We start from the raw sequence: 25,491 nt of genomic DNA, 5'->3' as shown, positions 1-25,491 counted from the left end.
GCCTCTGCCTCCCAAGTGCTGAGTTTAAAGGCGCACGCCACCACATCCAGCTGCAAAAACTTTTAAGGTAAAACTAGATTTATGCTAAAAGACTGAAAACGAATCTAGTTGCTCCTTATTGAATTCTTACATAAGAAATGTTTATTATATCTTATGAAGTACCTCACAATGCTGGAATTTTTTTTTAAAAATCCAAAAAACACTCAATTAATGCCTGAACACTAAATTTGTAATTCTGTCCTTTGATAGAGACCATACCACTACATATCTGAGCCTGTGTTACCAGATTTTAAAACCCAAAATTTAGATACAACAATATGTAACAAAAATTCCCTTAATTAAAACATACGTCTAGCCAGGCGGTGGTGGCGCACGCCTTTGATCCCAGCACTCGGAAGGCAGAGGCAGGTGGTTCGCTGTGAGTTCGAGGCCAGCCTGGTCTACAAAGTGAATCCAGGACAGTCAAGGCTACACAGAGAAACCTTGTCTCAGGGGAAAAAAAATAATATGTCTAATAGCTTTACCAACGGCATAAAATCTGCTTTAAAATATCAGTGTGGGCACTCAATCTTTACCTCTGTACAACATGGAAAGAGAACAACAACCACCAGAACCATTTCCGACAGCAGAACAGCTCAGTCATGGGATGCCTGCTTATTATCCACAGGCTTTGGGTTCAACCTTCAACACCACAAAAGCAAAACAACATGCAAGACAAAACTCCTACACTGAGGCTGGAGAGATGCCTCAGAGGTTAAGAGTACTGCCTGCTTTTTCCAAAGGTTATGAGTTCAAATCCCAGCAACCACATGACAGCTCACAACTATCTATACTGAGATCTGGTGCCCTCTTCTGGTGTGCAGGCATTACATGAAGACAGAACATTATACACATAATAAATAATCTTTTTAAAAATTACATTTAAAAAAGTACACAGAGTTTAGAAAATACCACACTATACAATCTTCCAAACAACAGTGAAAAATGAATTGTTTCAGAAATATTCATTTCTTTAAAGGAAGTAATAAAGTTAGTATACTATAAGATTAAATAATTTTAGAAATACATATGAAAACACTGTTTATCCAGCAGTTTCTTTTTAAGTTTAGTGGCAAAACTATCTTTTTGTTTTGTTTTGCTTTTCGAGACAAGGTTTCTCTGTGTGGCCTTGACTGTGCTGGACTCACTTTGTAGACCAGGCTGGCCTCGAACTCACAGAGATCCACCAGCCTCTGCCTCCCAAGTGCTGGGATTAAAGGCATGTGCCACCACGCCTAGCCTGGCAAAACTATCTTATTCAATATTCTTTCCTAGCAAAACTAAACATGAAAATTAAGCCTTTAAATCAAAATTGAAATTAATAAACCACACTTCATGCTATACTTAAATCTACAGTCATGCTTTATTTCAAACTACTTTTCTACTTTAAAGGTACCTGGTTTGGTTCTTGGCACTGGATTCCATTCAGGCACATTTTTCACGATAGCTTCAACAGCTTGTCCTGCTGCAATCCGGGTATCCCAATTTGTACTCCTTAAATATATTAATACCTTAAAATTATAAAATAAAATAATTATATATCAAAACAAAAATTTGTTCTACGTAAGCAGAAAAAATATTAATTTGTTATTAGTTGATAATCTGGTGTCTTTCAAATATACAAAAAAATTCAGATTTATTAAACTCCTAAGATTTGATTATTCACAGAAAATGTTAATAACATTTTTTGTTTTCTAGCATTTATCATGTGTGTAAGTGTGTGTGGGGGTCAGAGGACAACTTGCAGAAATTGATTCTCTCCTTCCACTATCTGGGTTTCAGGAACTGAACTCAGGTTACTTGCTTGTTCCTCTACCCACTGAGACATTTCTCTTGTCCTCACTACCATCTTAAAAGGAGGAATAAGAAAACAATAAAATATTTAAAAGCATTAAAAAAAATTAGCCAGGCATGATGGCACATGCCTGTAATCCTAGCACTCAGGGAGCCAGAGGCAGGTAGATCTCTGTGAATCTGAGGCCAGCCTAGACTACAAAGTAAGTCCAGGACAGCCAAGGATACACAGAGAAACCATGTCTCAAAAAAAAAAAAAAAAAAAAAAAAAAAAAAAAAAAATCATTATTTAACGTACTTAAAAGCAAATTTGGGCTGGTAAAATAGCTTATTAAATAAGCCAGTGACACAAACTGCTAGTCAGGCAATCATGAAGACCTAAATTTAATAATCCCTAGAACCCAAGTAATAATCAGGAATGGTGTCCGGCATTTGTAACGCCAGTACTAGGATATAGAGAGAGAGAAGCAGATTCCTTGGACTTACTTGACCAGCCAACCTAGATGTCCCTAATAAGTGATCTCCAAACCTATGAGAATCTGTCTCAAAAAATCTCAACATGGGGGCTAGAGAAATGGCTCAGCTGTTAAGAGCACTGCCTGCTCTTCCAGAGGTCCTAAGTTCAATTCCCAGCAACCACATGGTAGCTCACAACCATCTGTAATGGAATCTGATTCCCTCTTCTAGTGTGCATGAAAACAGAGCACTAATATACATAAAATAAATCTTTTTTTTTTTTTAATCCCAACATGGATTATGGCTCCTGAGGAACAAAAGTCCTGGCTGACCTCTGGGGCACACAGTGTGCCCCCCACCATACACCCACCACACACGCACACTCTTCCAATCCCAACCCCTCCCTATACACACACAGGTGCGCACATGCGCACACACACGCGCATACACACACACACACACACACACACACACACACACACACGGTCAAGTATGTATTTAGGCTATTCATAGGCTGGGATAAGAGAGCTGCCCCGTGTCTTAGGCTACATCAGTTAGCTCCAAGCCACCGCAGTCTACAGAGTAAGACTGTCTCACACACACAAAAGAAAAGCCGGTGTGGTGGTACATGCCTTTAATTCTAGGACTCAGGAAGCAGAGGTAAGCCTCTGCCTCTAAGAGTAAAAGATGTCCCATAGTCAAAAGACAAATATAAATGTGGTAAAAAATAGCAACTTAACGGAGGATTAATTCCGTATTATACAAAGTGTTCGGTGAGGTACAAAAAGAAGTAATCCAATATATCTCTATCTAAACATATATAGATCTAGGTTGGCTGGCCAAGTAAAACACACACACACACACACACACACACACACACACACACACACAAATGTGGTTATGTTTCCCAGCATTATTTGTATATATTATAAAATGCATATATTATATAATACATATGTGGATATATTTTTTAAAAGAGAGACTTAAACTAAGACCTAAATGTATAAAAGTCTAGAAAAAAATATCAGGGTAAATCTCCATGACCTTGGGTCAGGCAAGTTTTCTGCACATGACAAGAAAAAGAACTAAATTTTTTGTTTGCTTGTTTGTTTGTTTATTTTCCTCAAAGATAAAACTGGGGCTCGAGAGAGGGCTTAGCAGTTAAGAGCAGTTGCTGCTCTTCCAAAGGATATGGGTCCAATTCCCAGCATGCATATGGTGGCTCACATTCATCTGTAACTGCAGTCCCAGAGGATCCCATGCTTTCTTCTGGCCAGCACACACATAGTACACAGATGTAAGTGCAGGCAAAACACTCAAATACACAAAATAAAAACCAAAAATCTTAAAAAGAAAATAGAGCAAATTTGGGGACAAGAACTCAGTGCTTGACCACAAAGCCATGGATTGTATCCCCAGCACTATTAAAAAAAAAAAAAAGGAAGAAATTTCCTTATATTCTTTTCAGGATTATCATCACTTTCTCCTAACTTGCTTTTTGTTGCTTTGATTAAAATACTGACTGAAACCAACATGAGGAGGAAAGGCTTTATCTGAATTACAGGTTAGAGTCCTTCACTGAGAGAAGCCAGAGCAGAACCTTAAGGAAGAGACCTGGAGGCAAAAAGCTAAGCAGAGACCATGGAAGGAATGCTGCTTACCTGGCTTGCTCAGTTTACTTCCTTATATAATCCTGGACCTCCTGCCCAGGAGTGGCATTGCCCATGGTGGGCTAGGCCCTCCCACATTAATCAGCAATCAAGAAAATGACTCACGAGCCAAGCGTGGTGGTGGTGCACACCTTTTACCCTAAGCACTCAGGGAGGTAGAAGTAGGTGAATTGTTGTGAATTTGAGAACAGCCTGGTCTACACAAGTTGAGTTCAAGACAGCCTAGGCTACACAGAAATTCTGTCTCAAAAAACCAAAAGGAAGGAAGGAAGGAAGGAAGGAAGGAAGGAAGGAAGGAAGGAAGGAAGGGAGGAAGGGAGGGAGGAAGGGAGGAAGGGAGGAAGGGAGGGGGGAAGGGAAGGAAGAAAGGAAGAGAAAGAGAGAAAGAAAATGTCTCACAGACAAGGTCACAGGCCAATTTGACAGAGTCAAATTGAGGTTCCCTCTTTCCAGGTAACTCTAGTTTGTGTCAAGTTAACCAAAATCAGCATTCATGTTTGGATATCTTTCACTTTTTGATAAATATATTTACTACAGTGTTCAGTTGTTTTTTTTTTTTTTTTTTTAACTTACCAAAGAAGTTTGGTATTGTTTCAAATTACACTATCTATATATAGTTTTGATTTTGTTGTGTTTGCTTGTTGTTTTAGTCAAGACAGTGTTTCACTATGAAGTCCTGACTGTCCTGGATGAAACTCACTATGTAGACCAGGCTGCCTCAAACTCATAGAAATCCACCAGTCTTTGCCTTCTGTGTGCTGGGATTAAAGGTGTGTACCACCCTGACCAGCAGTTCTTTCTAATAAGCTACTTGTTCGTAACTGCTATACCCTATTAGATTACTTCTTTCTGTACCTGACTGAACACTGTGTACAATACAGAATTAGTCCTGTCAAGTTGCTATTTTCAGCACTCTTATATTTGTCTTTGACTATGAGACATCTTTTATGCTTAGAAAACTAAAAGTATTTGATAATTTTAAAAGGAGAAATGGTTTAGTGGTTAAAAGCACATGCTGCTCCTGCAGAGGATCTCAGTGTGGTTTCTGGCGCATCAGGCAGCCCACAATTGCCTTAACTCTAGTTCCAAAGGATCTATAACCACCTTTTGGGCTCCAGGAATATCTGTATGCACATAACATATACGCAGGCAAAACACCCATATACATAAAAATAATAAACTTTTACAAAGAAACAGAATGGTTGGGCATAACAGTGCATGCCTTTAATCCCAGCACTCAGGAGGCAGAGGGGTAGATCTCTGAGTTCGAGGCCAGCCTAGTCTACAGAGTGAGTGGCAGGACAGCCAAGAAACCATGTCTCAAGAAAGGAGGGGGGAGTGAAAGAGAGAGAGGACAGGAGAAGGGAAGAGGAGGGGAGAGGAGAAGGGGGAGGGGAGGGAGAAGAGGGGAGGGGAGAGGAGAGGAGAAAAGGAAGAGGATAAACCAAGAAACACATCTCCACATAGTAAAAAAATTTACATAAATGTTTATGGCAATATTTTTTCCACAACATAAATATCTATCAGGTGATGAACAAATGAATGGTAGTACACTGTGTGAGTCCTATCTATTCATAGTCACAGAATTAAAAGTCATTTTGCAGTAGAGAGGAATGAAGCAATAAAACACAGTACAAACGTTAACACATTATGTTACCTGAAGCATATCATAAGGGATTACACACTGCATAATTTGTTTTGCATAAAATTGTCAAACAGACAAATGTATAAATTTGGTTTAATGGCTTTCTAGAGCTGCATTAGTATGTACTAAAGCAAAAGATATGCTAAAAGAATGACATATTTCTATTGTAATAAAAACATTTTAAAATTAGATTGTTGTGCCTGGCAGTGGTAGTACAAACCTTTAATGCCAGCACTTGGGAGGCAGAGGCAGGCAGATCTCTGAGTTTGAGGCCAGCCTGCTCTACAGAGTGAGTTCCAGTACAGCCAGGACTACACAGAGAGACCCTGCCTCAAAAAACCAAAATAGATAAATAGGTATAGATAGATAATTAGATTGCTGCGATACCTGTTGCACATGACAGTGATACACTAAATATAGAGAAACGTGTAACTAATGGCTGTAAAGTTTTATTTTATGCATTAAGTATTTGCCTGTATACATGTATGTATGTATGTAAGGGCACCCCTATGTGTGCCTGGAGACTAGAAGATGGAGTCAGATTTCCCACAATTGGAGTTACAGAACAATCTGATAGCAGTCAATGTGCTGAAGTCAAAATTAAAGATAGAACTTCTAACACGCCTTTAATCCCAGCATTCAAGAGGTGGATCTCTGAGTCTGAGGCCAGCCTGGCCGACAAAGCAAGTTCTAGGACAGCCAGGGCTGTGTTACACAGAGAAACCATGTCTCAAAAAACCCAAAAGGGGGAAAGAAAATAACACTAATACGCCCTTGAAAGACTAAAAACCTTTTTTCAGTTTTCAGTTCTCTATTCTACTTACCTTACAGAGTATAATAATAACTAACTGCATCCTTTTCTACTCTGAGAATGTGGGGCCTATAGGTACCAAATTAATCTCTCCATCTCTATCTATCTTGGTTAGAAACGTCTATAGATAATGTCTATACTATTAGCACTTAAGGTACCAATCAAACAATCCCCTTTCTTTCTTCTTCTTCTTTTTTTTTTTTTTGGGTGTTTTGGAGTCAGGGTTTCTCTGTGTAACCTTGGCTGTCTTGGACTTGCTTTGTAGGCCAGGCTGGCCTTGAACTCACAGGGATCAGAGGCGTGCATACCATGCCCGGCAACAATACATATTTATATGTGTTGAAAGGGGATTTATAACTCTTGACTCCTATGCATCAGAGAAAGACAAATGATAATGAAAGAAGAGGGTTAGACTAGACTTCCTTAGGGCTTCCAATGTCTCCGCAATCACATGCCCGCACCCTATCCTCTAACTCCTGCCACTTCCCTGCTTCCACCAACCCAAAGTATTACTTATTGCTTTATTCTACATGCAAAGAATTTAACACATGAAATTTTTCAAATATTAATGTATAGGTACACTTCAACATACCCAGAGAGTTAAGCAAAAGTACAGCCATTGCACAGGCAGAAACATAGAAGAACATGTATTAGAATTACAGAAACACTGACCACCAGAGCAGAAAATTCCCCACTCCAAACAGCTCAACTAGTCTTATATTCAAGCTCTTCCCATGAGTACTCATCCTTTTGAAAACTATCAACTGTCATATAATTGTTAACCATTAAGAACAAGTTAGACTACTAATAAACCAGAGTAACAACTTAGTTCATTAACAAAGTGGGTCAGATTCAAATTTGTCACACAAGCAAAAGGTTTAATATTGACAGAGCCCTTAAACAATTAAATCTGAAATACTTTATACCTTTCAAACAAATAGCAACTTTGAAAAATTACTTGGAGAACTAAAGACATTTAGTGGAATTTAAAGACCACAAGGTCACTTAGGGTAATTATTACCTTTCCTGTTGTTTCCCTGCCACAGACACGTCTTTACTTGTATTACATTAAGAAAATACTGAGCTCTTACCTTAGACAACAAATTATTTAGTTCATGAGGATGAAGCTTCACCACTTCTCCAAGTTGCTGTGCAGCAGCTTTTCTTGTAACTGGAGTAGTACCAGTATCCAGTAAGATAAAAAGACGATCAAGTCTACAATAGCAAAAATACAATCAATCTGAATGTGTTTCTTCATAAGCTTGAGGCAAAAAATGTGTTAAACTGTGAACCAAGTCGTCTGCTGGGAGGTGTGGTGGCATGTGCCTGTAATCCCAGCACTCAGAGAGCACTCAGAGAGACTGAGGCAGGTGGATCTCTGTTAGTTCTAGGCCAGCCTTGTCTACAAAATGCAACCAAGACAGCCAAGGATACACAGAGAAATCTTGTCTTGGAAAACAAAAAAAGAAAACAAAAATGAAAGAAAGAAATGGTGGGACTAGCAGGGCATAATGGTGCACAATTATCTCAGTATTCAGAAGGCTAAAATAGGATAACTATGGGTTCAAAGCCAGCCTGGGCTACATAAAAAGAGAGAAAGGGCAAAGGAGACAAGCAGAAGAAAGTAGAGTGCACCAAGTGTAGCTGGGGTTATGCATTAGGAAGACTGCCGGGCAGTAATGGGAAGGCCTGTAGAGAATAAAGCCACAATTCCAACAGAAACAAAAACACTAGTAGTCAGGATACAGAAGCAAAACAGAAACAGAAACAAAATATGCACGGTGTGGTAATTAAGCAAAACATCATGGGCATTGAAAAAATTATGAGATTTTGAATCTTAGAAATGAAAATATCAAGCAGGGCTTTGTAGCACATGCTTATAATCCCCGCACTTAGGAAAATGGGGCAGAATGATTACTTTGAATATGAGACCAGCCTGGGCTACAACTAAATTCAAGACGAGCTTCTGTGACACATTGAGACTCTGTCACAATTCTGTATCCCACACCACCCTTAAAAAAAGGTATCACTGAAAGAAATGTGAAAGGGCAGTTGAAGAAACACAGAAAGGATAGCAAGCTCACTAGTGGCAGAGAGTATAGCTAGAAGAGCACAAAATGGTAGTAGAGAGCTGACATTTAGAAACGCTGGAAGGTAAGTCATTGCACAGAGGTAATAAACACAGCAACTGATATATTCCTGAGCTTGAAACTTATGAGACGACATAAACCAACCCCTAGTTCTGCTACGTCTAAGCAAGGTGAGATAAAATCACAATAGATTATGCTGAGAGCAAAGAGTGAGGGTGGACAAAGTCACAATTACACAGCCTATCCACATACCACACAGGGCTAGCCTTGCTACCACCCTAACCTACTGAAGTAAAGTGAGTCCTGTGTTTATGGAAAGAGGCTTTGTATTTGGGATATAATGTTGTGGAAATTTTGGGTTATATGTAAACATGTTTTTGTTTTAATCCCAGGTATGGGATACGGGGGCTGCTCCAGTTTGTCCACAGCTGATAATCACCTCCTGAGAGGACACGGGAAGTTTGTCAGCTGTGAAGTGCCTCATGCAGGGGTGTGGTCTTTGTCAGTCAGGGATAAAAGCCAGACCCAAAGAGAGACTGGGGCTCCGAGAAAGGAGGCTGCTGGTGCGTCCCCCTGCTGCACCTGGTTGCTGTTGATGATGCAGTGTGATGAAAAGAAGTCGGAGTTGTCCCGAAACAAGGACTGGACTTGCCCCCAAGAGCCTGACAGCCCTGACAGCTCAGGACAACTATGCCCCTTCTCCCCACTAACCTTTCTCCCCGATCTGGTGTTGGGGTGTTGGAAGCGATTGGGTGGAACAGGAAGCAAGAGATTTAAGGAACCCAAAATAAAAATAGTTGTTTAAAAGTACATCAACAATATATGGATACTTTAAACAAAATGGATGGAAAAATGATCAAGGTTATAAGAACTGCCCATCTGACATTGATAGGAGGGCTAATGTGTATATAATTTTATATTTTAAACTATGAGGAAGAGAGAAAACAAATAAGATCCCAAAGCTAGCCATAGCTTTAAGCATCAATAAACTAAAAGGTTTATAATACTTCTGGGATTCTTTTAATCTCATAAAGAATTAAAGAGCTTCAAAGTTCTAAAAGCCTTTTATTTAAGAAAAAAGGAGGAAGTGGAAAAAAGGAAAAGAAAAAACTATTTATTAGAGGACAAATTAAGTAGATGAATGTTTTTCACACTAAGAGGTAAACAGGTCAGGCATTGTGGCCCATGCCTTTAATGCCAACACTCAGAAGCCAGACAGAAGCAGAGTTCAAACCCAACTAGGGCTACATAGTGAGGCAAAGAGGAAAACAGCAGAAACATGATACTTTAAAAATGAGTAACAGTAAGCACAAAATCATTAGAAATGGCTAGAAATATAACTACATTACATCTTTCTTTCTTTCTCTCTCTCTCTCTCTTTTTTTTTTTTTTTTTTGCTTTTCGAGAAAGGTTTCTCTGTGTAGCCTTGACTGTCCTAGACACACTTTGTAAACCAAGCTGGCCTCAAACTCAACAACAATCCATCTGCCTCTGCCTCCCGAGTAATTACATCCTTTTTTGTCTATTAATGGTATTGAAATGTCAAACTGTTTCAGAACAAAACACTGAGACTATTTACGTTATATACTTAAGGGGATTATAAGAAAGATATAGCTCAAGAAAATTCCTTTAGGCAATTAAAGCTAAAGACATATAAAAAAGAATAATACGACACAGTTAACTTCTGAAAGCGGTGCAAACATATACACATATGCCTCTTTTTCTTCACAGCTATCTAAACACTTGCCTATCTCTTCTATGGAATATAAAATATCCTCCACAGGCTAATGTTCATGAAGGCTTTGAACCCCAGCATATCATACTATTTGGGAAGGTAGCAGCAACCTCAGGAGGTGGGCCTAACTGAATGAAGCAGTTCACTGGGGACATGTCTTCAAAAGATGTCTGTCTCTGTGTCTGTCTCTGTCTGGGACAAGCAATTCTGCACTACCATGCCTTTTACTCAAGCTACTCTGCCTTCCCATAGGTCCATACAATGAAGCCAGCCAACCATGGACTGTAACCTCTGAAACAGTAAGCTGAAATAGCTTCCTCTTTTTAAGTTGTCTCTCAGATACCTGGCACAGTTACAAACACCACTGTATGAATGGCCCATCATTCATTCACTGTTTTTTGCTAAAGGATTGGTGGGAAAAATGAGGATTCTGAAACAAGAGAAAGGAAAACTGTTTAGGACCACCGGTATTCTTTAAACATTCTAAGGTGACGTCAGACTTAAAACTGATTCTCTCATCCATTTTATTTTTATTTACTTGTTTATTTTGGTTTTTCGAGACAGAGTTTCTCTGTGTAGCCTTGGCTCTCTTGGACTCACTTTGTAGACCAGGCCTCAAACTCTCAGGGATCCACCTGCCTCTGCCTCCTACATGCTGGGATTAGGGTAATGCGCCACCATGCCTGGCCCCTTATCCACTTTATATGTGATTGTCAGGTCCGAGCCCTTTCGACTTGTTTTCATGAGACTGATATGTTCATGAGAGCTCGCTGGGATTCTTCACAACAAATATCCTTGGAGATGACAACAAACATCTGCACACTGCAATTCAGAATGCCTCAGGCTCAATGATGAAAAAAAAAAATTAAGGAAAATTTAGGAGGCCAGCAAGATGGCCTACTGAGCAGGTAAAAGCACTTGCCACCTGAGCTCAATCCCCAGAAGCCACATAGTTGAAGAATAAACTGTCTTCTGACTTCCACATACCTACCATGGCACATGCAAGCCCTGCTCCCCAAAATAAACGATTTTAAAGAAATTTTAAGCATGCAAGAACAAATATGCACCATGACAAATATATTTTTTAAATCTCACTGTTAAATTCAACTAAATATAGCCTCCTACTTAAAGTCTTTATTTAAATGCAACCTCACTTGCTCCAGATATGCATTTTAAATCTTAAATTTTATGGAAGGCAAAATTGGCAAAAATTAAATTCTTAACTAAGTTGTTTTATTTTGTTTTGTTTTGCTGGCAAGCACTGTGATGCGTGCTTGTGGTCCTAGTGCTGGGAAGGCAGAGGCAGGTGGGTCCCTGAAGCTGGATGAGCAGCCAACCTACTCTAACCAGTAATTTCAGGTCACTGAACAAAAACAACGGATATTATCCTAGGAACGTCACAAAAAATTGTCATTAGGCCACCACACAAATGTGCACACACACGCCATTTTTCCCCCGATCACATGCAATTTAATCCTGGAAAATCTGATTTATTTATATATGACTGAAATATCATACTTGAAGGTCACCAAAAACTCTTAAGGTTCAAATCCAATAGCATTCTTATGAATTAAATTTTTCTTGACATTTCTTGACAAATTCTTCTGTGACATTTGATACCAGCAAGTACTCATTCTTACGCCCTTTCTTTCTAAGTTTTGATTACCTTGCTAGTCTCCAAATACTTCTTTGCTTCACCTCCTACTCACACCACTCTTCCTGTGAGCATTCAGAACCTACACAATTGTTGGCGGATCATCTCACCAGCTCCTCTTTTAGGAAACCGTATACTATTGTTTGTTTATACCCAATACAAATAGTCCCCAAATCAAGCTCATCTGACACACTTCCATCTGCATTTAAGTATATATAATTCTTATTAAATGTGACCCAGTTGCCAGATTAACTTCCTAAAGTATACTTTGATCAGATTACTATGTTATTCTAAAACTTTCAGTGATTCACCCTTATCATATGGTAACACAAAACAAAGAAGTACAACCCAAATATGAGTCTTTTGGTTTTCCACAATACTGTTATTTTTCCCTTCAGAATGTCTTTTTTAGCCAAGTATGGTGGCACACGCCTTTAGTCCCAGCACTCAGGAGGCAGAGGTAGCCTGATCTCTGAGTTTTAGGCCAACCTTGTCTACAAAGCGAGTCCAGGACAGCCAAAGCTACACAAAGAAAGCCTGTCTGAAAAAACAAGTCTTTTCATTGTTGTTGTTGTTTGTTTTTTTCCAGACAGGGTTTCTCTTGGCTGTCCTGGAACTCTCTCTGTAGACCAGGCTGGCCTCGAACTCAAAGCAATCCGTCTACCTCTGCCTACTGAGTGCTGGGATTAAAGGCGTGTGCCACCACACCCTGCTTCAAAAGTCTTTTTTTTTTTTTTTTTTTTTACTTACTTTTTTTTTTTAACTTACTCTTTTTGTTTTTCAAGACAGGGTTTCTCTGTGGAGCCTTGGCTGTCCTAGATTCGCACTGTAGACCAGGCTAGCCTCGAACTCTCAGGGATCCATCTGCCTCTGCCTCCCGAGTGCTGGGATTAAAGGTGTGCGCCACTATCACCCAGCAATTAATTTACTCTTAAACTTAATTTTAGATTTAGAGTTCTTGTGTAGCCTAGACTTGCCTTGAATTCTTGATGTAGCTGAGGCTGGCCATCAAATTCTGATTTATCTACCTTCACCTCCCAAGGGCTGGGAAGACATGGAGAGATGAGGTACTGAATTTGGAATGTTTATGAATTCAAGCACTCCACAGTCTCCACAATGCCTCATAAACTGAACTTGGGGATACACGACTATAATCTTGAGTTCATGACTATATTGAACTATACATGACTATAATCTTGTGCTATAAACCAAGATATTGTTTGGTTCACCAGCAAGCTGCTGTATTAGTTTGTTTTCTAATGCTGTCATAAAATACCATGACCACATGCAGACCATATCCTGGGAAGATTGGAGGCCAGTTAGCCTGGTTGTGGGCTGGAGGTGATGACAAGAGCCCCTGCCTGAAAAAAGGCAGAGGCAGGCACTGACCTGAGGGATTGTCCACTGGTCATAACATTCCTGCCCACACATCTCTGGTACCTCTCTACCCCAATGCTAACCCTATCTTACAAAATTCCTCCTGCCCCTCTTCAGCAGAGCCTTTATCCCAGTATCGTATCAACGTCTGATTACCTATCAACCAACTGCCCTAAGAGGGGGGGAAAAATTAAGCTCACTTTCTCCTCCAATTCTTGCTTGTTTATTCTTCTTCCACTGTAATAGTAACCAAACTTGCCTCCTTGAGTAGAGGAATAAACACACAAGAATATTTCTCTAGTCCTCTTGATCAAAGCACTTTTTCGAGTTCTCCATTCCTTATTTAAGACAGCAAATTAGAGACCACAGAAAAGGAAAAACAAAGAAATGAACAGACAAGGATCTGACAAGAGGGTAGTCTGACCTGTTCATCTAGGATAACCAAGTATGAGACAAGTAGGGTACTCATCAGGGCCAGGACTATATTGATAGAGTTTGAAATGGTGGTGGGGGCTAGGGGAAACACATGAGATAGTATTACATTAGATAGTAGGCACAACCCTTGATGAGGGAGGTTAGATGTCAAGAGAAAAGAGAAATTAAAGACGGGCAAGAGGAGGGGCTGGAGAGATGGCTCAGAGGTTAAGAGCACTGTCTGTTCTTCCAAAGGTCCTGAGTTCAACTCCCAGCAACCACATCGTGGCTCACAACTATCTATAATGAGATCTGGTGCCCTCTTCTGGCATTTAGGCATACATGCAGGCAGAACATTGAATACATAAATAAATATTTTTTTAAAAAGGAGGGGCGGGCAAAAGGAACATGTACTTTTTGTTCCTTCCCTCTTCTTTCCTCTCTAAATATACCCACAAATATGGGGGGGTTGTTGTTATGATGTTATTTTATATGTACGAGTGTTTTGCCTGCATATGGGCCTATGCATCAGGGTATGTCTGATGCCAAAAGAGGCAATAAAAAGGATGTTGGTTCCCCTGGAACTGGAGTTTACAGATGGTTGACAGCCACCATATGAGTATTAGGAATCTAACCCAGGTCCTCTGTAAGAGCGGCCAATGCTCTTAAATTCTGGGTATCTCTCCAACCCCACTGTTTGTTTTTGAGAATTAGTACTTGAGATCATCCTGTCTCAGTCTCTAGAGTACTAGAATCACAGGTACTTACCATACTTGGTTACCACAAATCTTTGGCCAGGTATGGTGGCACATGCCTTTAATCCCAGCCCTGAAGAGGGGGGCAGAAGGGCTGGAGAAATGGCCAAGTGGTTAAGAGCACTCACTACTCTTCCAAAGGTCTGGAGTTTAATTCCCAGCACCCACAAGGCAGCTCACAATTGTCTGATGCTGTCTTCTGGTGTGCAGATGTACATTCAGACAAAGTACCTATATACATAAAATAATTTAAAATACATAAATAATAAATCTTAAAAACCAAGCATGGTAGTCTATAATTCCAGCACTCTGGGAGGCAGAGGCTGGCAGATCTCTCTCTTGAGTTCAAGGCTAGCCTGGTCTACAGAGTGAGTCCAGGCTACACAGGCTTGAAAAAGACAGAGAAAGAGGTAGAAGCAGGCAAATTTCTGTGAGTTTGAGACCAGCCAGAGCTACATAGTAAGCCCATCTTCAAAAAACAACAACAACAAAAAACTTCATCCTTGGAAGGATATACGCATGGAAGAAAAAAAGATAACAAATGCCAAGTTGAATAGAAGGTATCAGAGACTATAGAATAATTTATTTCAGGCTAGAAAGATGGCTCAGTGCTTAAAAGCATGGTGGCTCTTGCAGATTGTAAACATCCACATTAAGAGGCTCAAACAACTACCTGTAACTCCAATTCCAGGGGATCTGAAAACCTCTTCTGGACTCCACAAACTCTGCACACGAGAGCAATTCATACACTCAGTCACACACATATACAAATAAAATATATCTTTTAAACAAATCTGTTGGCCAGGGAGGTAGTGGTGCATGCCTTTAATCCCAGCAATTGGGAAGCAGAGGTAGGTGGATCTGAGTTTCAGACCAGCCTGGTCTACAGAGCAAGCTCCAGGAGAACCAGAAAAAAACCTGAAACTCTGTCTCAAAAAACCAAAACCGAACAAACAAAATTCATTAAGAGAAGGTAATTATATTTGACAACATTCACTGGTTCTGAATATACCAAAAAATCTAGCCTGTTTTCAAGTCAGAGACATAACACAGAAGATATGCTTCTTGTTTGTCTCATCAAACTGGTTTCAGAGAGATACCCTGAAAATTGCCTTAAAGTGGATAAGGGAGACAGGTGTTTGTAGAAGTTGCGGTGTAACTTCTCTATCCTCCACATGTTTGCAATAGAATTCACAACTGTTTAAACCTGTCTTGTATGTTTTAAACTATGACATGCCTTAGATTACTACTTCAGTTAATTAAAAAATAATTCTTTAAAAAAGCTACAGATTTGCTCTATGCCTGCTCGCAATCATCATCATCATCATCATCATCATCATCATCATCATCATCTCACTGGAATTCTCATAATTTAATCCCCAAAAAACTGGTAAGGATACCCTGGCAAAACAGCTCACAAAAGTGGTGTTGTAATCTCAGCTAAAACTGACTAGCACCACTACAGACTAGCCCAAGACACAGGAGACCATAAAATAATTGTAAAATTCAAAGATCAGCTATAGGGCTGGAGAGATGGCTCAGCTGTTAAGATCACTGGCTGCACTTGCAGAAGACCTGGGTTTGGTTCCAGCACCAGCACAACAGCTCCCACAGAGTAGGCAGCTCACAACCACCTGTAACTCCAGTTCCGGGGATCTGATGCTACCATCTATCTTAGTCTCCACAGCCACTGCACAGACAGAGACACACAGAACCATAGACACAGCACACACATGCACACTAAATAGTAAAATAAATTTTTTTTTAGTCAAGTTTTGATCCATGCGTAGTGGCACACACCTGTAATCCCAGCACTTGGAGAGGCAGAGACAGGCGACTGTGTAAGTTTGAGGCCAGCCTGGTCTACAAAACAAGTCCAGGACAGCCAAGGCTACACAGAGAAACCCTGTCTCCAAAAACAAAACAAACAAACAAACAAAACAAAACAAAAACCTCAAGTTTGTCCATTTTGTTATTTTTTCCACATGTAGATAAAGTACAGTAAAACTTAATGTAGAGACTGCCTGTGCAAAGTAATATGAAACCATGTTGATATTTCTAAACAGAAAGCAGACTAACTTAAGAGGCCACAAAGAACACACATAATCAACAGGAAAATGTGAAACCACAAAGTCAGGTGCAAGCTCAGGTGGAGAATGCTTCTGTCCTGTTATAATTCTAGTACCTAGAACAAAAAGTACTCAATAAAGGCTGCCATGAGTGATAGTGAAAAGGCATAATCACGCTACAGTAAGTGCTCTTCCAGTCTACTTTTCCACACTCTACCCCCAGCCAACAAGCTACAGTCTCTTTCACGAATTTAAAGATGAAAAATAGCTAGTTTTGACATGAATACACATAATTTTACATTATGAAATTATACTTTTTTAAATGGTTGAAGTGGTGCATTTTGTTTTGGTGCCACAGTTAAAAAACAAAAGCATCCTGTACTCCCAACACTCTAGGAGGCAGGGGCAGGCGGATCCCTGTGAGTTCCAGGCCAGCCTGGTCTACAAAGCAAGTCCAGGACAGCCAAGGCTACACAGAGAAACCCTGCCTCAGAAAACAAAACAAGACAAAACTACAACAAAAAACATGGCCAGGAATGTATGTCAGTGGTAGGAGGTTTCCCTTCCACATATAAGTAAGGCCCTGAATTTGGATTTAATATCCAGTTTAATAAAGCAAACTTATAAATGTACTTTGGAAAATAAACCACATCAATGGGTTGAAATTTACCAACATGAAACAGAAAATCTATAATGCCTCCTCTACTTTTTCCTGGTTGTCTCTGAATTTTCCAAAGAATGGAATATTTGATAAAATGTAATTTACAGTAGTATTTCCTGACAGCCTTATAATCGTTAAAATTAATAGTAAGGGAGGAAGAGGAACAAGTATAGCACACTTATACTGACCCACAGAAGTAATGATTTCCCCTGTCCTTAGCACTCTCCCACATCAAGGAACTTCCTTTTGTCAGCATGTAAGCTCTGCACTGAGAAAGCAGACTCAAAATGCTCCAAGTCACCAGAGGTACCACTTCCTCTTATTTTGTAGACTAGGCCTGTTGAAACATTGTTTCTCTAAAGTTTCAGAAGTATAGTGAGAATTAACAAGATGGACAAAAAGTTCTGTTCCTATGTAACAATTTGTTAAAGAGCCATGTTTCCTTTTTCCTCCCAGAATCTTTTGCAGCTGTATCACTTTCAATTCATATATGGGGGTGGGAGGTAGAGGAGGGGGATGCAGCTTCTAAAATAAATCCTGTGTTATGAAAACTCTTTAGACATTACCTTTCATGCATTAATTCAGAGAAAATAATATAAACTACATTCTTGAACAAACATAATCAAGAAAAAAACTTACACAGCTCATAGGAAAATATTACTGTTCAACATTCAATCAATTATGGCATAAACAGGCAAATATACCAAAAACAATCCTTTTGAAAAATCTGTATCAGGAGCTAGAGAGATGGCTCAGCGGTTAAGACCACTGACTGCTCTTCCAGAGGTCCTGAATTCAATTCCCAGCAACCACATGGTGGCTCAACCACCTTTATTGTGACCTGATACCCTCTTCTGGCCTGCAGGCACACATGCAGGCAGAGCACTGCATACTAAATAAATAATCTTAAAAAAAAAAAAAAATCTGTATCAAGTCTGGCAAGCTAGCTCCTCTAGTAGAGGTACTTACTGCTAAGCCAAGTTCAACCCCCCAGACTTACTTACATGGTGAAAGAGAGCCGTTGACCTTTAAGCAAGTGTGTGTCACACACATTTTTTTTTTCTAATCTACATTAAGCAGGGTATGCCTGCAAGTCCAGCAGTCAGGAGGTTGAGGGAAAAGGACCACCAATTGGAGTTTGCCCTAGGCTACATAGCAAAACCCAATCTCAAAGAAAGGCAAATCTAAGCCAGGGACCGGGAGCACACCTGTAAGCCCAGCACTTAGGGAGGCAGAGACAGGCAGAGCTCAGGGAGTTTGAGGCCACCTTGGTCTACAAAGCAGGACCAGGACAGCCAAGGCTACACAAAGAAACTGAAACCTTGTCTCCAAAAAACTACCACCACCACCCCAAAAAAAGAAACGCAAATATACAATAAGCTTTGAACCTAACAGTTATAGAATCATTACCAGTGAATAAGCCTTAACAACTCCTCTAAAGTTGCCTTTTCTGTTGTCTAACTCCCACTAAGTTTAAAAAAAGATAACAGACGAATGTATCATAAAGCAAAAAGACAGAATTCAAAGATTTAGCAAGTATGACTTAAACTGTTTTCAAGCAACACTACAAGCTCTTAAAAGTATCAATTGGTGTGAAGGAAGGGGGTTGCTGGTAGTATATTAGGTTTTTTATTTATGTATTTGTTTCTTTGCTTATTTATGGTTTTTCCAAACAGGGTTTTTCCTGTGTAGCCTATGCTGCCCTAGAACTCTGTAGACCAGGCTGGCCTTGAATTTACCAGAGATTTGCCTGCCTCTGCCTCCCAAGTGCTGGGACAGCATCCACATTTTAACAGCAGTTAAACAATTAAACTGTTTTAAACTCTAATATATATATATATATATATATATATATATATATATATATATATATATATATTTTTTTTTTTTTTTTTTTTTTTTTTTCCAAACACCTAAAGAAGATACATATTAGCCAGGCTCAGTGAGGTACACCTCTAATCCCAGCAATCAGGGAGGCAGAAGCAGGTAGATTTCTGTGTGTTCCAGGCCAGCCTGGTCTACCAAGTGAATCCAGGACAGCCAAGGCTACACAAAGAAACCCTGTCTTGAAAAACAAAACAAAACAAACAAAAAAGATACATATCTTCCAATAATATTTTGCTGAATTTTACAGAGAACTTCAAATGCTGCCTGTATTTGTAGTCTTAAAGACTTGGTTATTTAAGCTAGATTTACATCTTCATCCACAGATCAAAAGTTTATTGTGCACTTCATAATTTGTACAAAGTACAATAAAGCCAATTCTTATAACAATGTAAGCAGAATCAAAAATTCTGATCCTACAAAATGTAGGGTTACATTATATACAGCTTATATCACAAAATGTCATGTTATGATGGGACTTATTTAAAAAACACCTAAAACTATTCTGATGATATATTTTTTAAAAGTATGATCCTGGGCTGAAGAGATGGCTCTGCAGTTTAGAATCTTTCCTGTTCTTCCAGAGGACCTGAGTTCAATACCTGACATCCCTGTCATTCTACTCACAATAAACTGTAACTCCAGCTCCAGGGAATTTGATGTCTCTGGCCTCCAAGGTAAATGCACACACCTCACATTCAGGCACACAGATATATATATTTAAAACTAATAAAAATAATTTTTTTAAAGTATAATCATTATACTTTTTGTAAGTATATGTAATAACTTATAAATATGCCATATACAAAACTAAAGTAAATGTTCCTCCCAATAAGTCAGTGTACCTATAAACCTAGCAGAGACAGTGCCAAGCTGACAGCTTGCTGCAGGCCAGCCTGGGGTATAAACCCAGAGTCTACCTCACAAAACCAAAGCTAGAGTTTCAGTTCAGTGGTAAAGTTATTTTCCTGGCATTCACAAGACCCCAAGCTCAATCCCCAGTATGACCAAACAACAACCTATAGCTGAACTAGGAAACACTCACTGAGAAAGTGACACATTCCTATGGTCTCAGCTACAGGAAAATGAAGTAAGAATACTTGTGCACTACATTGAGACCCTGTCTCTAAAAGGAAAATAAATAAATAAATAAACTACATCGAATGGCTCCTAAGAACCAGGCACTTTGTTCAAGACAGAAAGATCATAAGACACATTTCTGTCTCACAGAGAATTTATTAATCTAGCAATAAATAAAAATTAGGCAGCTATCTACTAAGTGTGATAAACACTTTGGCAGACAAAAAAAAAAAAAAAAAAAAAAAACACTATTGCAAACAGCACAGGTGAAATAAAACTCAGGAAGAAGGCTTCCTGAACAAAGTGGCATGTAGGCACTTAGGCACGACTAAGATTGTAATGAAAAAGACAAAGTGGCTTTAATCTCAGCACTCAGGAGGCAGAGGCAGACAGATCGCTGTGAGTTTGACACCAGCCTGGTCTACGAAGTGAGGCCAGGACAGCCAAAATAAAATAGAAAAAAAGAAAAAAGAAAAAGACGACATGAGAGATAAGTGTTCCAGATATAAAAGAATGGGAGGTAAAAACATCCTGGGTAAGATCTAAGTGCAGAGAACCTGATGCAAGATGAGGAAAAACAAAGACATGTGTGAGAAGTTTGGGAATTTGGACTTAATCGTAAGGCAACAGAAAGCTAGCAAGTTTTAAGCAGAAAAATAATTGAATTAAAACTTGCATGTTAGCAAATAACACTTCTGAAGTGATGAATAAATTAGAGCGAGATGCTAGGGGAACAAGAGCCAAGAAAGGGCTGTTGAGTGGCAGCCAGATCACCACTCGGCTTCACGTGAAGACATCTGACATGGGGCCTGACAACCTGAGTTCTCCTGGAATTCAAGTTAGAAAAGGAGAAAACTGCCTCCCAAAGGTTGTCCTCTGACAAATCGCACGTATTTTTTTAAAAAGAGAGCATTTCTTTCTGTTTCCTACCTGTGGATGCAATGTGGCCAGTCTCATGCTCCCACCTGCCTTCCCCACCACGATCAACTTCACCCTCAAAGTGAGCGAAAGAAAACTCCTTTCTTAAAAAAAAAAAAAAGCTGCAGGAAGCTTAGAAAGGTGGGATTGGATTTAGTGACTGGCTAGATAGAGGGAATGGAAAAGTCAAAGATTATTCCACATTTCCTGACAGAGGAAGTAACAATAGTACCAATATTTATAAGCTTTTTAAAATGCCAAGCAGTGGTGTCCCACACCTTTAATCCCAGCACCTGGGAAGCAAAGGCAGGTGGATCCCTGAGTTCACTGCCAGCCTAATCTACCACAGTAAGTTCCAGGACAGCCAGGGCACAGAGAGAAATCCTATCTCCTATCTTAAAAATATAAGGTTTCTTTACAGTTGTGCACATTGACATAAACAATGCAAAAATATTTTTATTTGATTCTGGCTTATGATTTCCATTTCTCAAACTATATTTTGCTGATCTTACATAAAAGTACTTAAATGAATGCCCATTTCCACAATGCCAAAAGAAAAAAGTGAAATTTAGCACAGAGGTATGCTTAGTGCATGAAGTCACACCTGAAACTACCAACGTTTTTTTCAAGTTGAATCCACAAATATTTTTAAAAGTCTAACAACTCCCCTAGACAAACGAGGCATCGCCAAGTCTTTGCTTGAACTTATGTCATTAAGCTTAGCACAGAAGCAGCTTTTGGGTTTTTTGTTTTTGTTTTTGTTTTCAAGACAGGAAGCTTTTATTGAATGTGGCTGGCTTTAATTTGGACAGTGAATAAGGAGGAAAAAAAAATACAGGAACAACAAAAAGTACTAATCTTTGAAACCAAATAATGAAGACGAAAAGCCTATAACACCCATTCATTCTTTCAAGTTGGGTGTCCTAAACTTGGGTCAATAGATCAGTGTTAAACAAAGAAGATGAGTCTTTTTAAGCACTATCATTTGTCTCTATAAAGCTTTCCAGCACTGTACAAATATACACCTACCTTATGAAAGGAAGTGCTAATTCCCTTAAACTAAAAACATCTGATAAGGCAAGGTGACACAATGCCACACCTCTAATCGCAGAACCAGAGAGAGTTCCTGCTGAGTTCGAGGCTAGCCTGGGCTACATGAGTCCCTGGTCTCAAAACAGAAAAAGAAAGAAAAAAAAAAAAAAAAAAAAAAGAGGCTGACACATCTCACGTTGTTCATGTACCAACATGTTTCTTGTGCATATATTTATGCATTTACATACAAGATAAATTATAAGATAAAGCTATCTGTATTTGTAGAAGTAAGATGTGCCACCTGTATTCTCTTAAAGCAGTTCTATAAATGCTGAAATAAAAATCTTTCTCCCACTGAGTGGATGAGTCTGCTTATGAAATAAAAATTAGGTGTCACGTACTCCCGGTACCTAGCAACCCGCTTCATTCAACTCCCATGGGGCTTCTCCCACACACTATTTCCTCAGTTACCTAGGGAGCCTGTGAGGAACGGGTTAGTCTTTCGTTGTAAGAAAAAAACTTCAGCACACACCGTACTTAAAGGAATGTGTTCAACTAATTGCAAAAAAATGAGTGAAAGTTGTTTATTTTCATCATTTATCTCTTTCAGTCCATATGGCGAAAGGACTCGTCTCATTAAATTACCTCATCATGCCTAAAGAACTTGATAACTCTTTCTGATTAAACACTGAGACTATCCCTTACATGCCATCGGGACACCAAAATCATTTCGACGTTCTCCAACCCGTTCTATCAAAGACGCTATACAAGTTAAATGCTTGTAAGTTTTTCTCTAACTTCCTCAGACTTTTTTCCACAGTGGGCAGAATTTTACAATAATTTAGGATCTATGATATCGCTTGGGGGAAAGATGCTAAAATAGTCATCTGTTTAAGACTACACGCTAATGACAGGAATGCTTACCGCTGCACAAAAGGAGGAATTGTACCATAAGAAAAAAGTGAGAGCTATACGCCTAACGCGGTAATTTTTTTTAAATTTAGCATAACCAGATGGTCTCTTAGATAACAGTATTTCAACCCCCGCCTCCTTCGACACCTACTACCAAGTTTTGCCATGAAATCGTGGTTACAGATCAGACTTTGATACTGAGAAAGAGACTCGCCTAGAACTCAAAGAGGGAAGAGAAACCAGAGAGGAGCAACGTGGTGAAGAAAGGAGGAAAAAGGCCAGTTCGAACGCGCCGAGCAGTCACATTTAAAGAGGAAAAAGCCCGTCTTGAGCCGATTCCTCCGACTAACCCGAGCCCAAAGCGCCCGCCAGCCGAGGGGCAAACTCGGAAGTCTGGGCGAGCGAGAAGCAGCGCTCCAGCCCCGCACTGAGGCGCCGGGGAGAGCGGACAGCCTCGCCCGCGCGCGCTCCCCGTTAGCTGGCCGGCGGCGACACCCACCTGGAGACCGCCATGGCCGGCGCCGGCGGTTCGGAACTCCCGGGGAGCTACACGCCGCGCCGCTCGGGCGCTCGGTTCCCGAGCAGAGAGAACGGCGCAGGCCCAGGCCGCCGGGCGCAGGGCAGCAGGCGGCGCGGCGTGTAGCGGCCGGCACGGGCCTTCCGGCATGGGCCGCCCACCCGAGCTCGTCCCCGCGGCAGACCGGGTACCACGCACGGGCGGAGGCGGCGCCGCTCTGACCCGCAACACTTCAAACCGGGTGCCCCCAGCCCCGCTCTCTGCTGACGCAGACGTCGGCACGCCGGACTTAGCGTCCGCACGCCGGAAGTGACGTCACCAGCACGTGGGCCTGCGCGCGGTTGGCCCATCGGGCTGCGCTTGGAACCCATCTGCGGTGAAGGCTCGAGAGAGAATTCCTAGTCTTAAGCTTAGGGAGGGACATAAAAAGAGGTCTTTATTTTCCAGAGAAGGATGGAGATTACCTAGCTAAGTTCTGAAAGTTCAAAACCTCGCTTCCTAAGTGTTTTGCATCCTGGCCCTGCCACCCCGCTAGGCTGCTTCCGAGCAGGAACTAACTAGGGACTCCGGCCCAGGTCGCGAAGCTGAGGGCGGGGTGAAGTCTAGGGAAACCTGCAGAGGGCAGGGTGGGGTGGGGCACGCCTATAATCCTAGCACCTGGGAGGCTGAGGCAGCAAATTGTGAAACTGGAGGTCAGTCTGGGCTACATAGCGATTTCCCGGCCAGGACTTTGCAGTGTCTCCGCGAGGCGGAGGGGGAGAGGAGGAGGCTCAAGCGTATGCCATTGTTTGCCAGAAGTTCTGCATAAATGATTTGGCCTGTGCCTACTTCCCTCCTTCCACCTTCAGTTCTTCCACTGCTAAACACTCTTATTACCTGCTGTGCTCTCTTCACCACCGTGGAATTTATTTTTATGCCAGTAGTCAAACTAGTATTTCTCTAGTTTCGGCAAGCCCAGTTTATAGGCCACTGACAGAGTAATCTTCAAAAGGTATCTGTCGTGTCACTCTTCCACTTATAAAACATGCCCATTAGCTTCTCAGTCCCTTTTTAGAAGTTATGTCTCAATCCTCGAGTCTGTTTGGTCATCTGTAAGATGAGAGGCACTGTAGAAGGCTGTGAAAATAAAATGAGGTCGTGCATCTAGAAAAGTTCACAAGAACTTAATGAACTATAAAGTGGATGTCTATAGGAGGATATGAAGCAAGCGCCTGCTCAAGTGCTGCGCAGGTGACTTTACATTAGGTCTTCCGGTTCTAAGGCAAAGCTGTAAAGTAATGTGATGTTTTCCCAGTGTTTGTTATTTGATGGTGCTGCGGCTAGAACTCGGGACCTCACACATGCTTGCCTAGTGCTTTGTCACTGAGTTACACCCTCAGCCTGCAAAATAAATTGTAATCTTCACTTGATAAGTGAAGATCTAAAAGTTTAATAGCTCCAAGAAAAGCCTGGCGGTGGTGGCGCACGCCTTTAATCCCAGCACTCGGGAGGCAGAGGCAGGTGGATCGCTGTGAGTTCGAGGCCAGCCTGGTCTACAAAGTGAGTCCAGGATAGCCAGGGCTACACAGAGAAACCCTGTCTCGAAAAACCAAAAACAAACAAACAAAAATAGCTCCAAGAAAGTACGAATATGTGTTTTTCATTCATTCAGGGGACTTAGGTTCACTTCCCAGTAACCACATGGTGGCTCACAACCATCTGCAAATACAGATCCTGAGGCTCTGATGCTGTCTGACTTATGTGGGCATCAAACACTCATGTGGTGCACATGGATACATGCAGGCAAAAATCTCATACATGTAAAAAGATTTTTCAAAAAAAATAAACATGGCTGGAGAGATACATGTTGGTAAATGCTATCTGGCTGTATTTACGTAGAGACACAGTATAATCTCTGAGCCCAATATACAGAGGAAGGAAAAAAGCTATAGAGTTCTATGCATTACTACACAGGGGCCTAGCACCCTCCAGCCTCCAG

The 25,491-nt window shown here is 40.6% G+C and overlaps 1 protein-coding gene across 2 annotated transcripts; it reads right to left on the bottom strand.

Annotated features, from left to right (window-relative positions):
* Window positions 1-1,281: 1,281 nt before the first annotated feature.
* Window positions 1,282-23,810, bottom strand: LOC127186401 (TATA-binding protein-associated factor 172-like). Of its 2 annotated transcripts, none has more exons than XM_051142788.1 (3): window positions 17,359-18,083; window positions 7,507-7,630; window positions 1,282-1,550 (listed from the first exon to the last, which is right to left on the bottom strand). In XM_051142788.1, exons 1-3 carry the CDS (start codon window positions 17,424-17,426, stop codon window positions 1,413-1,415), a joined length of 330 nt encoding a protein of 109 aa, XP_050998745.1. In that variant the 5' UTR covers window positions 17,427-18,083; the 3' UTR covers window positions 1,282-1,412. The 2 variants fall into 2 exon arrangements, with proteins under 2 accessions (XP_050998745.1, XP_050998747.1); XM_051142790.1 differs by lacking the exon at window positions 17,359-18,083 and adding an exon at window positions 23,496-23,810 and having other exon boundaries at window positions 1,293-1,550.
* Window positions 23,811-25,491: the final 1,681 nt, after the last annotated feature.

The sequence above is a fragment of the Acomys russatus genome, unplaced genomic scaffold (genome assembly GCF_903995435.1).
Source record: "Acomys russatus unplaced genomic scaffold, mAcoRus1.1, whole genome shotgun sequence".
Classification (NCBI taxonomy): Eukaryota; Metazoa; Chordata; class Mammalia; order Rodentia; family Muridae; genus Acomys; species Acomys russatus.
Note: the sequence above shows the minus strand (reverse complement) of the source record. Positions and strands in the feature narration are given on the sequence as shown.

Bases quoted from the DNA above. Each gene is read 5' to 3' on its own strand.
- LOC127186401 (XM_051142788.1), bottom strand. From the start codon at position 17,426: ATGCTGACAAAAGGAAGTTCCTTGATGTGGGAGAGTGCTAAGGACAGG. The intron at 7,631-17,358 runs GTCAGTATAAGT...TTGCTATTGTAG, and splicing joins GGAAATCATTACTTCTGTGG to ACTTGATCGTCTTTTTATCT. The intron at 1,551-7,506 runs GTAAGAGCTCAG...TATAATTTTAAG, and splicing joins TAAATAATTTGTTGTCTAAG to GTATTAATATATTTAAGGAG.